Source organism: Sciurus vulgaris (assembly GCF_902686455.1).
Source record: "Sciurus vulgaris genome assembly, chromosome: 16".
In the NCBI taxonomy this organism is placed as follows: Eukaryota; Metazoa; Chordata; class Mammalia; order Rodentia; family Sciuridae; genus Sciurus; species Sciurus vulgaris.
Genome location: NC_136477.1, coordinates 53005036 through 53021501, shown reverse-complemented (window position 1 = coordinate 53021501; position 16466 = coordinate 53005036). Strand labels below are relative to the sequence as shown.

At 39.5% G+C, this 16466-nt stretch overlaps 1 protein-coding gene across 37 annotated transcripts in view; it reads right to left on the bottom strand.

Moving 5' to 3' along the window:
* Nucleotides 1-1763: 1763 nt before the first annotated feature.
* Nucleotides 1764-16466, bottom strand: part of PBRM1 (polybromo 1) — a 99577-nt gene continuing 84874 nt past the window's right edge. For 20 of the 37 annotated variants that reach the window (XM_079115664.1, XM_079115652.1, XM_079115684.1 and 17 more), the window contains 6 exons: nucleotides 15915-16116; nucleotides 12472-12636; nucleotides 9003-9158; nucleotides 5955-6025; nucleotides 5625-5841; nucleotides 1764-4632 (listed from right to left, as the gene is read on the bottom strand). In XM_079115664.1, coding sequence (XP_078971790.1) covers nucleotides 4460-4632; nucleotides 5625-5841; nucleotides 5955-6025; nucleotides 9003-9158; nucleotides 12472-12636; nucleotides 15915-16116 — 984 coding nt within the window. In that variant the 3' untranslated portion in view covers nucleotides 1764-4459. The remainder of the gene's footprint in view (nucleotides 4633-5624; nucleotides 5842-5954; nucleotides 6026-9002; nucleotides 9159-12471; nucleotides 12637-15914; nucleotides 16117-16466) is intronic. The other 17 variants (XM_079115676.1, XM_079115677.1, XM_079115679.1 and 14 more) reach the window with 3 other exon arrangements.

Below are 16466 nucleotides of genomic sequence, written 5' to 3'. Positions count from 1 at the left end.
GGGAACTTAAAATGAAAAGAAACCCAGTGTTCCTATATGCTGACTGTACAGTGGCAGTGCCCCCTACTGTTTGAACTAGATCAAAAACTTTAATAACATTTCAAAAATTAAAAACTATGGCACTTTTTCTAGAATGATGAAAATCTAATTAGCATTTATGGCTAGACATTTACCTCTACTGATCCATTATGTTGAGGGGAAAAGATCATGAGCTTCAAAGCTTCATTTTATCATCCAAATTGATAAAGTATCTAAGGTGAACAGTGAATAATAAATGAGGGCTATTTTTGTCCATTTAGCCATTCGATCTCAGAAGCCTTCCCTAAATCCCTGATGTTATGACTTAATCATCTTGGTCCTCTTTTTTTTTTTTTTTGGTACAAATTCTTCACACTGAGTTTACCTCTCTTTTTTTCTATTATGGTGGTAATGGGATTGAGTCCAGGGGCACTTTACCATTGAGTTAACATCACCTGTCTTTTTTTTTTTTTTGAGAAAGGGTTTTGCTATGTTGCTGAGTCTCACTAAGTTGTAAGTTGCTGAGGTTGGCCTCAAACTTGCAATCCTCCCACCTCAGCCTCCCCAGTTGCTAAGATTACAGGTGTGTGCCACTATGACCAGCTGAGTTACCTCTCGAGAAGAATTTACTTGTGGACTGTGGAGTTCCAAATCAATTTCTCACCCAGTCAAGCATTACAAGTGCTTAGACTTGTGTGTGCCCGTGTTTGTGTATTTTTTTTTTTTTTCTCTTTTTTTGGTACTGGGGATTGAACTCAGGGGCACTCTACACTGAGCCAGATCCCAGCCCTATTTTGTATTTTATTTAGAGACAGAGTCTCACACTAAGTTGCTTAGAGAATCGATTTTGCTGAGGCTAGCCAAACTCACGATCCTCCTGTCTCAGCCTCATGAGCTGCTGAGATTACAAGTGTGCATCACTGTGCCTGGCTTAAACTGCACATATATTTTAAATTTGGAGTTTCTTGCCACATTTATGTGCAACCCCCAAGACATGAATACTACAGATACCAAAATAGGGAAAAAGAATAGCCTTCATTTATTTAGTAGAGCTTTCTTTCATTTAGTAGACCTAGCATACTTCCAAACTACAAAGGAAGAGCAATACTTGAAATTTTTTGCTCATAATGCTCAGCTGCGATGTTTATATGTCAGTGATCATTCAAAATATGCTCATGGGCATAGATGGCAGTACAGTTCTACACTCAGATCACAGGGATTTGCAAAGTGATACAAGAGAACAATTGGCTCAGTTTTTTTTTAACCAACATTTTCTGTTAAAAGCAGTCATATTTTAAGAACTTATTAACATGTTATAGATATACCTGGGCCACCTGTGTCTTCTGGCCACAAATAAGCTATGTGAAGTGGGTTATTCTGCTGATAGCGCTTCCCTGACCTGCTCTCAGTAACTTGCTCTTCAATTTGAATTTCAATCTGCATTTCTACCCACCCTGAGGAAGTGCTAGGAATTCCTCGACTGCCAGCCCAAGAGGTGTGGTATGGTGTGGGGCACTTCTTGCTACAGTGTGAATACATTTGGCATCTGTAGTAATGCAGCCTGAACCCTGAACCAGGGGCTGCACAATGACTTGCAGCTCCATGTGGGAAGCTTTCTTCCCTTAAATTAGAGTCATATCCTCATCAGCATGAAACTGGGGCTTGCAGGAGTGCTTTTCTTCAATCTGCTCAAAACCAACATCTGACACAGCTTTAACAGAACAACCAACCCTGGTTAATCCAAATCACTTTGCAAACTCCATTTTTATTTGGATTAAAAAGCTTTAGATGAACAAACATATGATACATACATGTTATAAGACTAGTAACCACTTAAACCTCAGATGATGATATGATACAGAAATTAGAATAAACCAAATTTTAATCAGGTCTGGAAAGGTTCAAGCTGAGAAGTCAATACCACCAATTTGGGAATTTTACACACATAAGTGTCCTCCCCTCAATTCTTCTTCATCAGAAGAGGAGGGTGGGTTAAAAAAACAAATCAATTAAAGGCCTTTTAAATCAGTTAGCTGACATACATTCTATTTTAAACCTAAAGACCCCTCCCCCAAAGAAAATTCTTCTCCACAGGAACTTACATTTTGAAGACATTTGGGCCATTATACGTTCTAAGCCACATTACTACAGTTCCTAAAACCCATGGGAGAAAAGATGTACAGTTTACTTGTACTTTCTTATGTCAGGACTTTTTTATTTTTCTTTTTTGGAAGATGGTTCACCTCAAATCATACATCCTAAATATTAACTGATATTCTCCAAGTTAGTATATAGAAAGACATGATTCTAAAATAAATAGTTTATTTTATTTTATTTTATTTTATTTTACTTTTAAACTTAATTAGGGCCTGCCTATTGGCACCCTGGGCTGGCTCTGCACTGCCTTAGGGAGCTCCTAAGGTACCGGGAAGGAGCCTGGAGGAGGAGCGCTTTTCTAAGTGCCCCATGGCCCACAGTGAAGAGTTTTTAGAAGTTCCCCAAAAAAGTCTCATCCAGACCATAAAAAGGGAAATAAAATGAATGTATGAAATAAATAAATAATTTAACCAAAATTAAGTTTCAGGTTCTTTGGTGTAATTCAAGGATGTCTAAAAAGATTGAAGAATCTGATTGCATTACACAGTCCATGATGATTCAATGGTCCAAATAACCAGGAATTGGAGATTTCTTTATCTGATTCAGTTTAACAATAAGGTACTGAAATACTACTGCAATACATTTTTAAAAATTCAAAAATTATTTAAAATACTTGATGCAAACTGAGATCCAGTGGTTGACTAATGGCAATTAAGTTACAAGGGCCTCCTGTACTTAAATTATCTAGATACAAGAGACTTTTTTCCATTCTATACTCTTTTGCCCTCATGATTTATTAAGTATGGTAATTAAACATCTGGGTATTGATTCAGAGCAGATTAAAAGGAAAAAAGTACCCTCTGCAAGTCACTCTCCCAACTTACAAACAGCAGTGGAAGCTCCACCTTGACAATGCAACCCTGTTATAATAAAGAAGGTTTCAAAAAAAACACCACCAAGTGAAGCAATGTTCCATGTTTGCAGTTTCCTACCATCTGAGCAGCATAAGCTGCCTCCAAATGTTTATTTTAGGGCCATATAAGAAAGACAAGGTCACCAAACCCAAGTGTTTGGGATTCATCATGGTCTCTTTAAGTGAGCATTTTCTTAAAATTATGATTCCCTTCTCCTATAATTCAAAAGCACAAGCTAAATTGAAAAACATATTTTAGGAAGAATCAAATTTCTGGTTGACAATTACAACCCCGAAACTTAGAAGAAAAAAATGCCACAAGTGATAATGAAGAAATGACTATGAAACATTTGCAAATGCAGGCAATCTACCCTATCACAATTATGCTCATGACACAGCCCAGATCCAATTACATACTTCCTTCCTTATGTTCAGTGTTATGCTTAAAAATAAATCACCTCCATGAAAACCTCAATGCTTTCCTCAAGATGAACTTCAAAGTTTTCAATGTAATAGATTTGAAATTTCAAACTCATTTAACATATACAGGCATAAATTGTGAATTCATTATAAACAGATCAAAAGTACCCTTACACTTACCTGCCAAGACTAGATATAATTCAGAGCTATGCACATGTTCTGCAAAAATCACTGACACCATAGATGTCTAACGGCACAAGAAAAACTGCATTCCCTCCAGGAATTCAGGAGGTACACAAGCTGTGGGTGGACACACAACACTGACTGCAGATTTCTATAGTGAGCCTCTTGAGTTAACAGAGCAAATGAGCCATGTCTCTCAAACACCCATGATCTAAACAACCTTTCAAAGAAAGCACTTTACCTGTAAGAAACAGCTTTTTTTGGAAAGTGGCTTAAGATATTCAGGCACATGAAACATATACAAACATACTACCCTCTCTAAGATGTAAACTAGGACCAACTTCACATTTCATTGTCAACTTAAACTAATCTGTAAACTCTTTTTTTTTTTTTTTTCATTTTGTTCTTTTATAAAAAAAACAAAAACAAGCCCCAAACAAAACAAAAAACAAAAACCCCAAGCCAAGACAAAACCTTGGATGGTTTCAGTCCCATGGCAACAAGTAAAAAGATAAAACTCCAAGTCTACATATACAACCAATTATGAAACTGGTTTTAAACAAAGGAAACATATGCCAAAAAATCTTTGTGTATTTGATAAAGTCAACTTAATATAACAAAACCAAATTGAAATAGCTTATTAAAAGTGTCCTTATATAAAAATGGCCTTGTGATGTACAGTAAAATGCAATAAAAATCATCATCCTTTGTTCCTTCCCCCCCCACCCCCAGTAACTAAAATGGCTACTGTTCCACAACTCTTTATGCTTCTATAAAAAAAAAAAACAAAAAACAAAAAAAACCAAAAAACAAAACATAATGATGTGATTAAACGTTTTCTAGGTTGTATGCTTGGCGAATGTTGAGGGTGTCTCGAAGCATCAAATCCCGTAAGCGCCAGAGGGCATCTGCCATTGTGGTGTGGGCCCCTTTACTTTTGAGCCAGTGAGAGGGAAGGCGGCTCTCCTGTTCTTTTGACAAATGGACATCACGTCTTCGAGCTGAAAATTAAAGTGCAAAGAAAACAGAAATTGAGATTTTAAGGTAATAAAATGTCTCTCAGTTCTAAAGGCTGACAGGTTTATTAAGCCATAAAACTTTATTTTTTTTGGAACCCAGGGGCATTTAAACACTGAGCCGCCTCCCCATCCTTTTTTCTTTTTCTATTTTAAATTCTGAGGCAGGGTCTCGGCCAAGTTGCTTACAGCCTTGCTGAGTTGCTGAGGTTGGCTTTGCAATCCTCCTGCTTCACCTCCTGAGCCAGTGGGATTATAGGCATGCACCATCATGCCTGGACCACAAAACATTTAATATTTATAAAAATGCCTAAAGGTAAATATGTGAAGGGGAAAACATACCTACTACTCTTAAATTTCAAATATGATTTAAAATGAAGAATAAAATAGAAACTGTATTTACATACATTAAGTCGATTGAACTAACTTATAGGCTAATGGGAACATGTTTTCGATGTTTTTCTTTTTTAAAAATCTGCCATCTACACTAATGCCTAAATGCCTGAAAAATAATTACTATACTTGGAAAAATAGTAGTGATGCTTATAAACAAAACTCAGCTTTTGAAACTGGTTAAAAACCCATTTGTAGTGTATGATGTCAATGTGCAAAGAAGCTCCAAACCATTCTGAGACATACAATTTATTTTATAGGTATAAGAAAAAGGGATGTTTGTCAGCTGAGTGCAGTGGTAGATCGTAGTCCCAGTGGCTCCGGAGCCTGAGGCAGGAGAGTCAAGAGTTCAAAGCCAGCCTCAGCAACTTAGCAAGGTCCTAAGCAACTCAATGAGACCCTGTTTCTAAACAAAATACAAAAAAAGGGCAGGGGATGTGGCTCAGTGGTTTAGTGCCTGTGGTTTCAATCCCTGGTACCAAAAAAAAAAGGGATGCAGGACATTTGTTAAGAGCTAACAGCAACATGAGGACTGGGAGGAAGCGCATACTTTGCAAAGGTTTATTTAGAAGGATTCTCCTTACCTGCCAGAGTTTGGTCCCATTTGCTAATGCTGTTGGATTCAGCACTGAGTCCTTCAATGTATTTCAGGTAGGCCTCAGAGTGGAGAAGTCGCTGGGTCTTCGGTGGGGGAGCCACAAACATGGGTGTTGTTGGCTGTTGTATGACAGGAGGGCCAGCTGGATGTGGGCCAGGATATGGAGGTGGTGCCTGCTGTCCTGGAGGCCCCAAAACTCCCACCTGAAAGAACATGGGACCACATGGTGAGACAAAAAGATATTCTACACATATTGAGAAGGAAGATGACTAGAATTCTCTTGATTCCTAGGAAAAATCAAACTGGGGGTGCTCACCTGTTGTCCATATGGACTTCCACCTGGTGTTGGAGTCCCTACCATAGGGGCCACTCCTTGGTTCATCACACCTATAATTCAGAATGCAATGATACAATTAGAGGCTCTGGGTTGAGAAGATCAAAAAAACTACTGTTTGATAAGAAATGATGTCATTTAAAATGCCAACCTATGAACCTCTGCCCTTGAGTGTGGATAGGAAACCTAAGCATCCAGAACATGATTCAAATAGAAAAATCTGTATTCCTTGGTTTCTAGGTACCTAGTGCACAATGCTAGCAGACCTTGTCAGATGTACATCAATTACTCATGGTTTAGAAATTATTTGAAACCTGTATAAAATTCTAATTATTTCTCTAAGTGAGCTATAGTCAGGATACACCTCTGTTTTCAAGGTACATTTCTTGTGATAACACATTCTTCTCCAACTGAAGCCTGTGTAAACTTCAGTACAAATGGCATTGGAATCAGGCTCAGAGGGAAGAGGTTGTGGAAGTATAGTTAATTGAGCTTTGTAGAGGTTGGAGGTGCTGTCTTGCTGTCCCCTTGCAGGCCACCAGCATCAAGTTCTAACTGGAGTCACTAATGTTGGTAGATGAGACTTCCAGGTGATAGAGTAGTGCTCTGAAAATGGATGATGTATTGGTGTAGTGGTCTTGCTGCTATTGCTTCAGATGCAAAGTGACAAAGGAAGAAGACTTCATGACCCTACTATATTTCTTCTGTCTCTAGTAATAATTAAACTTCCTTTGCTGACTATTCATTAGTAATTGTTTTCTCACAACCGATAACAATGAGATATCCTAAATTTAGTGTCTGAGGCTATTTTTGTCTCAGAGTCATCTATTTACTCTTCAAGTAAAATATAAAACTAGGCAAGGGACCCAGTTCATTAAAAACTAACAAACCACAACTAAAACTGTATAAGCTGTTCTTTAAGGTTTAAAACAAGTCCTGCTGGCTATACAGAAGGATCAGGAGGAACTAATTTCAAAGTCTATAGGTCTTCTGGATGAAAAATGTTGGCATTTTGATCAGGCAGAATCAACCCATTAGTCTAAGGTTCAGAGTTGTTAAATGCCACTTCCAGGAAGTATTAGGCATCCTCTTAAATGTCAAGAGAAAAAAAAAAAAAAAATCAAGTAAAATCAAGCTTCGGTTTAAAAAGTAGGGATTTTTTATATTTCAAGTACTTAGAAGTGTACCTGGATCACCACAGTAGGATCCTGATGGTTATCTGTGAATGAATGAAGAGGTGGTGTTGGGTAAACTGCTGCTTCAGCAACATATTACTAGACCCAGCCCCTTCCCCAGAATACTCGCCCACCTTAGACTCCACACGTAAGGGGGGATCTCAAGTTGCCTACGTCATTGCTTTGCAGGGCAGCACAAACAAATCAGCAAACCCCTCTTCTCCCTCTGCTTATAAGTGCCATGCCAGGGACATTCAGTGAGAATGTAAGCTGAGTGACCACAGAGGTTCCATGAATCCTGGGCTCCTAAAAGCCTGATCAGATATGTGCATGTACATACCAGAGGGGTTCTTCCCTGTCTCCCTGACTATAACCAGGGTGTTGTGCTTCCTTCAAATTCAATTTATAATCTGAAGGAGGGGAAGGGAGAACAGGTATGCCCCAACACCCACCAAAATACAGCTCCTACCAGGGGGTACTGGCCTTAGACAGGCTTCTCTCTGAGTACATGCATCTACAAGGGGTCAACTCCAACATGGTCTCACTGACTCAGATACCCTGTGCCAAGGTGAGAGGGTACAGAATTAAGGTCAAGTCCACCCGCCACACAGGTATATCTATTTTATGACTGACTTCTGCTGCCACAGCAATTTACACAATAGGTTACCATTTCCAGAGAGAAACACCTACCTCTACAAACATTTCCTCCTCTAGGAACATGTGGAAAAAATGCTTCAGTGGAGTTATAGCTGTTCTTTAAGCAACACTCACAAAGAGTGTGGCTGGAGGCTCCAGGTCAGGCCACCAGGTTTGTTTACTCCACACACTGGTTGTGTCTACCCTCTTAAGCATTGTTTGAACCCTGCAAAACCCTATGGTCCTTAGGTCCAAGACTGGTATAAACAAACCAGGTAAGTTTCCATCCACATTTTATTTGGGTTGGGCTCTTAGCTGTTATCTTAGATAATGGAGCAAATGCAATTTTAAGTCATCTAAAGGTCACATTTAACTAGATTATAGCCAAGAGTCAGTTCGTTTGCATATGATGGTAATTAATATGGGAACCTGTAATTTTCTTTTTTCTTTAAAATATTCTTTCAGTTTGCTAATTCATTATAAAGTGAAACTGAATGTAGCTATATCTAGACTCCATTTATATATTTCCATATGAAAGAACTTCTGAACTTCTGTTGACAAAAAAACAGTGTTTAGTAGGGTGGGGTAGGATGTCCTTCAAAAATGTTATGTCATGCTTCTTAGAGGACTCAGATAGAGAAAACAAATTCAATGCAAATTAATTCCCTCCCTCCTTTTTGTTCCCATGACAGAGTGAGTAGAGGATTTTTCAACAGTTTTTACATTTGGAACTCTAGACTCCCCTTAGCAGGGTTGTTTGATTAGGACATGGAACTCTACATAGAAGACCCTGTGAGGTAAGAATTGCACTAGATAATGAAATGCATTCAGATGCAAAAAGCACTATTTTATGACTCAGAACTAGCAATTTGGGAAACTTCATTCCCTGGTTAGAGGGTGCAGCCTTCTAGGCTGGCTGGCTGGCTGGCTTTTGGGCACATATATTGTTTGAGTGAGTATGTGTCCTGCCCCTTGGTCTGCTGAGTCTGGCTTTTGCCTTCTTGCACCCTGTGCTGCCATCAGGCAGCCAGGTACACGAGGTTACAGGTGCCATGCCACCTGCTTAACATAGCTAGGCCCTGTTGCTGACAGCTCTAGGGTACTCAGTGAGGGAAGCCTGGCCACAGTGGGCAGCAGGTGTCTCCTGGAACAACTGGCTGAGGAGGAAAAAGAGAATACGAAGATGAGATTAATGAGTGAATGAGGATGAAGTTCTTACCCGGTGGTGGGATGCCCGGGAGGCCGGGCACACCTGGCGGAAGATGGTGGGGTGGAGGCCCCCCAGGGTGAAGTGGCTGCATGCTGCCCATGCTAACAAGGCCATCAACTGGGCCCTGCAAAGGTGGAAGGCCTGGCGGATAGCCACCCATCATGCCTTGAAGGACACAACAAATTTCAGACATGCATCATTAACATGCAACATGAGCTAAGTAATAACAACCCCCCACATGCACTACCAACAAATAAAGCACCCTTAGTACTGCATGATATAACGGTAATTAGTGCAATTATTTTGTTGCAACAATGAACAAAATAAAAAGCTACATAAACGAAACCCCACATTTCTAGATGAATTAGTACTTAGTATATTATTGTTTGTAGTTATTTTCACTGAAATAAATATGCTGTTTATGTTTTCACTTAAATAATAATGAAGAGGAGTTCTAGTAACAGCCTTCCCAAAGTCCAAATTATTGCAAGCTGTTCAAAAAGAGTGACCAGTTCTGCTGACTGCAACTCTAACTGAACAGCACACACCCCATCATTCCACTCTGCCCACACTCATATGCCTATCATGGGTACCCGTGAGGGGAAATCTGAATGGAGGGAAATGAAGTGCAGAGGCCTGATCACAAAGCATGGTTCTCCAGCTTGGGGGCAAGAATTTTTCAAGACTTTTATATCTACTCCTCCTCCCTTCTAGCCCCACCACTGCAGGTAAGAATGGATTGTCCTAGGGTTTGAGCTGGGGAACAGCTTCTAAAATGAATATTTCATGTTTAGATCTTGAAACATGTTAAATAAAGATAAAATCTAAATCCTCCCAAGCCAACCAAAGCTCAGGTCACTCAGAAACCTACAGGCAGAGGAAGAGCTGGAGAATCAGGCTCTGCTGACATGAGAAAATGCCATTTGTCACTGTCTCCAAGCTCACAATGTCATCACATAAACCTTTAGTTAACAGGGAGCATTTTAATCAAGGTATAGAATTTCTGTGCACAGAGGCTTTTATTCCTTTATTTTCAGAGCATACCTTCACAGAACAAATATCTTCTGCTGGCTAGGGAAGAGTTTCAGCAAACAAGTAGTTTTGGCAAAAGGGGTGAGAATAAAATAATTTCAAATTTCAAGGACTCACCTATCAAAAAAACCTTTAAGATCACATGGCATTTTTTTAAACAAGAAAAACAACTTGACTTTTCTGGTACTTGTAATAATCATGATGAACAAGAATGCCAAACTCCCCCTGAAGTGCAGTCACTTGATCATAGCTTCTTGCAAAGGGAGAGTTAAAGGGCTAATGCAAGCCTCGTTGTTATACATACTCTGTAGAGGGACTCTGGGAAACAGTGGAAAACTTCAGATTTTGAGAATTTCATTCTGACTTTCCCTTAAGAATTATTTGAAAGTATTTATTTATAAAAAAGTTCAGTCTTTTAAAGCTATGACATCACTGAAAATCCTGAGATTGACTACCTTGCTTCCTTAGTCATATATACACTGACTGAAAAACTTACAATCACAAACCAATAAAACAAACTTGAAATAATATCTCTATACATGAAACAGGACGAGTTTCATTTTTTAAAGAGTTTAGGAAGTAAAAAGTACTTCTGAATAGACGCCATCATCTAAACATGAGGAGATCCAATGCTACCAAACTGCCTTTTAACCACACCACAAGGTATAGCTTTTAGGGATAAGTAGGTGAGAAATTTAAGAATGTTAGAAGGCTTTGCTTTCAATTACAAAAGCCCATCTGAACGCAGCCTTCACAGGCTGTGGTTGAAGATTAAGAACTGAAAGACATGACATTTGTCTTCATTAAACTGTACTTTGGCATTTATTATCCCAGTCACATGTGTTCAAATGAGCTTCAATGCTTGTAAGCAAAGCTGGTTTCAGACACTGACAAGGCTAAGACTCAGGCCCTAAGCAACCTGTAAGCCCATGAAAATCATCCTCTTAGCTACAAAGTTCCCACTGTGGACCAAAGACTGGTTATCACTGAGAATGCTTGCCCTTCACTCCCAAGGCCCAGAAGTCTGGGCAGCACACCCTTAATAATGGAGTCGGGGCTTTCTAGAGGGACCACAGTCCTCACCCACAGAGCTCTATGTTATTCCCTAACAGGGAGCTAAAATGCTGCAGCTGCTGTTTTTTTAATGTTTTGAGCTGTTTGTATTCATTTTGTAAATATGTCCCTGGGTTTTGCAGTCAAGGGCACAGTGCCACAATATCACATCAAATAGAACAAAGCTGGATGTCAATGAGGGAATTCTAACTTCCAAAGTCCCCATGTTCAAGGCCTAATTTATAAAAATCTCTGGAACCCCATTAACCAAAATGGGCCATGGAATAGAGCAGGCGATTATGAGATTTGTTAGATCAACATCAGTTACACTGAAAGTACTGACAGCCATGATTCAGATGTGCTTTGGCGAGTGCAACTGCTGAGTTCAGCGACAGTGCATTTGAGAACTTGCCATCACAAAAGTTAGGAGCGACAATGGAAAAGTTATCCTATGCTACTCTTCCTTAAAAAGCAAAAACAAAAAACCAACAAAAGCAAAACAAAAACAGCATCTCAATGAACCTGCCTTGAACAACACTGTCTTGGGCTCCCTGAGAAAGAGGTCAGACTACTTGAGAAGAAACACAGGTGGCACATACAGATCTCACCAGACTTGGAGAGATCACAAAGGAGGGGCCCAAGAAGTGGTCTACAGGTTTCTCACTGGAGACATGTCAGACAAGGATATTCAAGGATAGTCAGATTTGCTAAGGCTACCAGAACCAGAGACAACACACACAAGCAAACCACATTCATCATTTTCTTTTTGCTTTTGGTTTAAATATGTGACTGGGATACTAACAGAAAATGCAGTTTAATGTAATTAAATAGAAAAGCATTACAGAGTGGGCACAATGAATTGAATAAGGACTTTGTATTCTATTTAGCAGTCATGCACACTGGTGACCAAGAAAGGATTTACAATTCATTGTCAAAAATCCTTTTAAATGGTCAGCCTTTTAAGGATGGCTACAGCAGAACAAGGCAAACTGAATACTACATGAGACAGAATATCAACACAACCTAAAGACTGGCTTTGTGTTTTCTCTTGGGAATTCCTCTAGAACAGAACTTAGGCTCTATTTATATTTTCTGCTGTAGTACTCTATCAAGAACAGTCTGGGGTGAGAACATCGCCAGACCATGCCCACAGCCAGGGAAGAGATGTTCCCTACTAGTTCCCAGGGTTGGGCCCAGGGCCCATTTCTGGGGCAGAGGGAAGGCATTGCCCATATGGGAAAGGCAATACAGGACAACATGGATGACTTCAAACTTTGAATCTGTCATGAGAAAAGGCTACAGACTGCGGCCTACTCCTCTTGGAGAAAAAAAAAAAAAAAAATGAAGGAATTTCTTAAAGTGGAAAAAAAATGGTCTTAGCTCCTGTTTTTACCTGCAACAGGTGTCAACTGCTGATTGAGCATCCCCATTGGTGTTGGTGGTGGCACCACCCCCATGAGAGCCCCCACAGGGGTGCCTGCTCGGGGAGAAGCACTCGGCTGCTGTTGCTGTGCTGCTCGCTCTCTCTCCTGCTGCTCAGCAACTTTAGCTGCCCGCTCTGTAAAGGCATTTCAGATTTTCAATTCTGTTTTTAACCCAGGAATTCAAAATACCATCCATTGCATTCAACAGGACTAGTAAAAACACAGGCAACAGTTCTGTCTCAATGGAAGGAACAGTAGATGACTAGTCTCAACACAGGAGGAGTCGGGCCGATTTCACTTGGTAACCTAGAATCCAGCTTTCCTATCCCATCTTGAGAACTGGTCTGCAAAGATTTCAAGAATGTTAAGACTGCAACACACATTCAGAAAGCACAGATTTTATTTAAACACATCACCAGCGTAACCACCGTGGTTAATCTCACGAGGCACCCTGAAGATGAGAAGCGCTACCATTATTCTAGTATTAATAGCATCACAGATTATTTATAATTTCAACATGAAGCAATTCCATGGCCCATTATAATTTTTGGCACAATTGTTACTTACTATATTTCCTGATTCCATGTACCCAATTTTACTGAGATTGAGGACTCTTTATCATTAGTATCATAGGTTTAGCAGCTGAAGAAAATTAACTCTGTAAGGGAAAAGTAGCTTACTGCCTCTGCCTCTTCTAGGGAAAGTAAACAGCTAATTTCTATATTCTAATGAACCAAAGAGGTCATGCTTAGTAAACCCCAGGAAGAAAAAAATGCATGATACTCCAGGCTACAATCATCAGAAGCAGATAATTAATATATAAATGTGTGTAGCGAAGGACAATGTTCTGAAAGAACCAGGTTTCCTGAAGCTGAGTAGTTCAAAGCTGACCATAAATTATCCTAAATCAGGGAGAATTACAGAATCCACTCTTATTTAATCCACAATGCAAGATAAGTATTTGCTTGTGGCACTTCTGGGCTGGGCTGTTACCTGTCCCCCTACCTCCCACTACTCTGCATTTCCAGAGCCGGCAAACCCAACAGTCATGTTCCTAGCCTAATAGGCTGGACCCTTCCTGGAGAAGTATTCTCAAAGTTCCCACCATACATAGTTTATTCTGCTTCACCAATCAAATAGCAAATGTTTCCCACTCTTCAAATGGGCAAAGGAGGATGGGAGACAGGTAGTCACTTGTCCAAGGATACAGAGAATCAATGACCCATGACCCCCGAGACTCCTGATAATCACAGTCAACTGCCACACATTTTACACTCCAACATGGAATTCAAAAGAATACCACTGATCTGAGGGGAAAAGGGCTTAAGGTCATATAGCTTTAAAGAGAAATTGAGAAGCAACAGCTCCAGTTTTCCCTTAGGGTAAAGAATGGGAAAGTCAAGCAAGTCAAAGGCGCCTTGGCTGAGACAGAGTTGCCTGCAGAGACTTACTACCACTCACTAACACACCCAATTTACACAGACCCTGCATAAACAACCAGCGTGAGGGATAATGGCCATTTGAACAACCAATTTCCTTGAACTAGCAATAAAAAAACCACTGATGATGTTAAATTCTAGTATTTTCATTATACAAATGAAGTGGGAGAGCAAAAAAAAAAAAAGTTTGAAAAAATGAATTTAAGCCTGTGGATCAAATATTGTGACTATCTGTTGGATCTCTCTGGGAGAAGTTCATATGGGCTGTCCTGAAAGTAAAAAAATCATTACAACTAAGCCAAACTCCTAATTCTGGCTTTTGAGTTCAATGGGTAGGGACACCAAAGTCTTAGGCAAGACTCATAGTCACATAACTCACCTGCATAACTCACCCGCACTAGGTTCTTCCTAAACTTCAGATCCCTAGTTGAAGGTAGGAGAACTTCCCGAAAGCCATCAATCTCTCCCTCCCTTCTCCCTCCCTGCAACAGTGTTTCTGCCTTTACATTATCTTCACATCTTTTCTTACTCACACCTAAATAATCAGCCACTGAGTCCTCGCTTCATTTTCCTTGGAACTGGTTTTATACACATATTACCTTAATTTTCAACACTCTTTCACCTTAGTGTGTATTTGGTCATACTTTGTACTAAGGTCAGAAATATCAAAATTCCCCAAAGTTCTAGGTTCTTATGGAACTCATGAGGGTTTAAAGAATGGCTCTTCAGGATATTAATAGGTATTACATAAAAACCTGGTCAAATTTCAGAAAATACCAGATAATAGAAAAACAGGTTCTTTATTGTAGGTCTTAGGAGGAAATACAGGAAAATGCACTGTAAGTTTTGAAGACAGAGAGCTTGGAATGTTTCTCAAATTGGTTTTGCCACAGAATGTTTTTTGTCTGATTATCTTGCAGGATTAGGCTTCTGCAGAAGATCCTTAGAGAAGCCTGCCAGGTAATTTTATAATAATCAACAGTAACAAATGAAAGGAGTAATACCTTTTTAAAGAAGGGTTTCTTTGAAGACTTCATAAACTTCAATAAAGTTTATGAAGGCATAAACTTCATAAACTAAAAGAGGGCAGCCTTAACAATTAATTTATGTTTGAAGGAAAATAATGAACTTGGACTTAGCCAAAAAGACTAATGATTGATCATTACAAGAGGATGGCTCTAAATTGGCAAAATGAACTAATATATAAAATTCTAAATGGGGAAAAAATACAGCTCAAGGGTACAAAGTCCTGCCTAATCTAATGTTTAGTACTTATTTATCAAAGTCATGCCTGACATTAACAACAATTAATAATAACTAAAATCCAAAACACCAAAAATCTCTCTCAAGTATTTGTCCCTAATGGCTAAGAACCACCAAATATTTCAATGATAGCTCATGGCCCAAAGTAAGATAATTATAGAGTAAAAAGAAAATAAAGGCAGTGGAGCTCAGAGAGATCTCAAATGCCTTAACAATAGCTATGAATACAGATACAGCACAGGTCACAAGTGGCCTAAGAAACTAAGGCTTTAGTCAAGCCTCAGCAGAGAGTTTAAACATATTAAGAACCAGGATAGAAGATCACTGATTTTAAAAGTCCCCTTTCAGATGAATTTTAATCAAAATTATACTTAACATCATTGTATAGTCATTCCCCAGCTCAACATATGTGTGCCTACAGAGCTCAATGAAAGAAAATCATGCAATCGTTAACAGTAAAAATATTTTTGTTTGAGAAATTTAGGGAGGGGACACTACCAGGATCAGAAGCCAAGTAAGAGGTAGCACTCTGCCTAGTCAGAACAAGACTAGCATCTACAATGCTGGTTATCATCAGGAATCGTCCCCAATACAAGGTTCATGTGTGTGTGGCAAGAACAAGAGAGTAAAACCTGTCTATGCACGTGCATTCCTGAAAAAACCCCCTTGTGCTTCAAAGGCTGAGACAGTTGTGCCTAGTCCCTATTTACCTTCATATTCTGCTTTCTTGGCTGTCTCAAGGTTTCTCCATTCTGTCCCAACCAGTCGGCTGAGCTCCCCAAAAGAGTAGTCTGGGTGCTGGGCTTTAATCACAGCTCTCATCTCACTACTGAACAGGATGTAGCCACTCATGTTGATTTTCCGTTTGGAGCCTTCCTTCTTTGCACTGCCTTTGGCAGACTTTGGGGTAGACTGTAAGACAGAAAACTCTTATAGTGCATCAGAACATTGCATTTAATTAACTGCTCAGAGCTTCTGGAAGCCAGGAACATGTGATCCCAAAGTTACTGTTTTACAGACTCGGTTTGTAGCTGGCCATTTTCTTGGTCAAAACATACCTCTTCCTTGCCTCTTACCATGTAAGAAATAAATGAAAGTTTCACTGAATTCCATGACTGCAATCTCTAATGATGACCTCACAATTAAGCTTGAGAAAATTCTGAATGAAAAAAATACCAAAAGGAATCACCTTAGCCAAAGATGAGGTTCTGAGGAGGGAGAGATTTAAAAGATTTGGGCAACAGGTTAGGCACATGCCTATA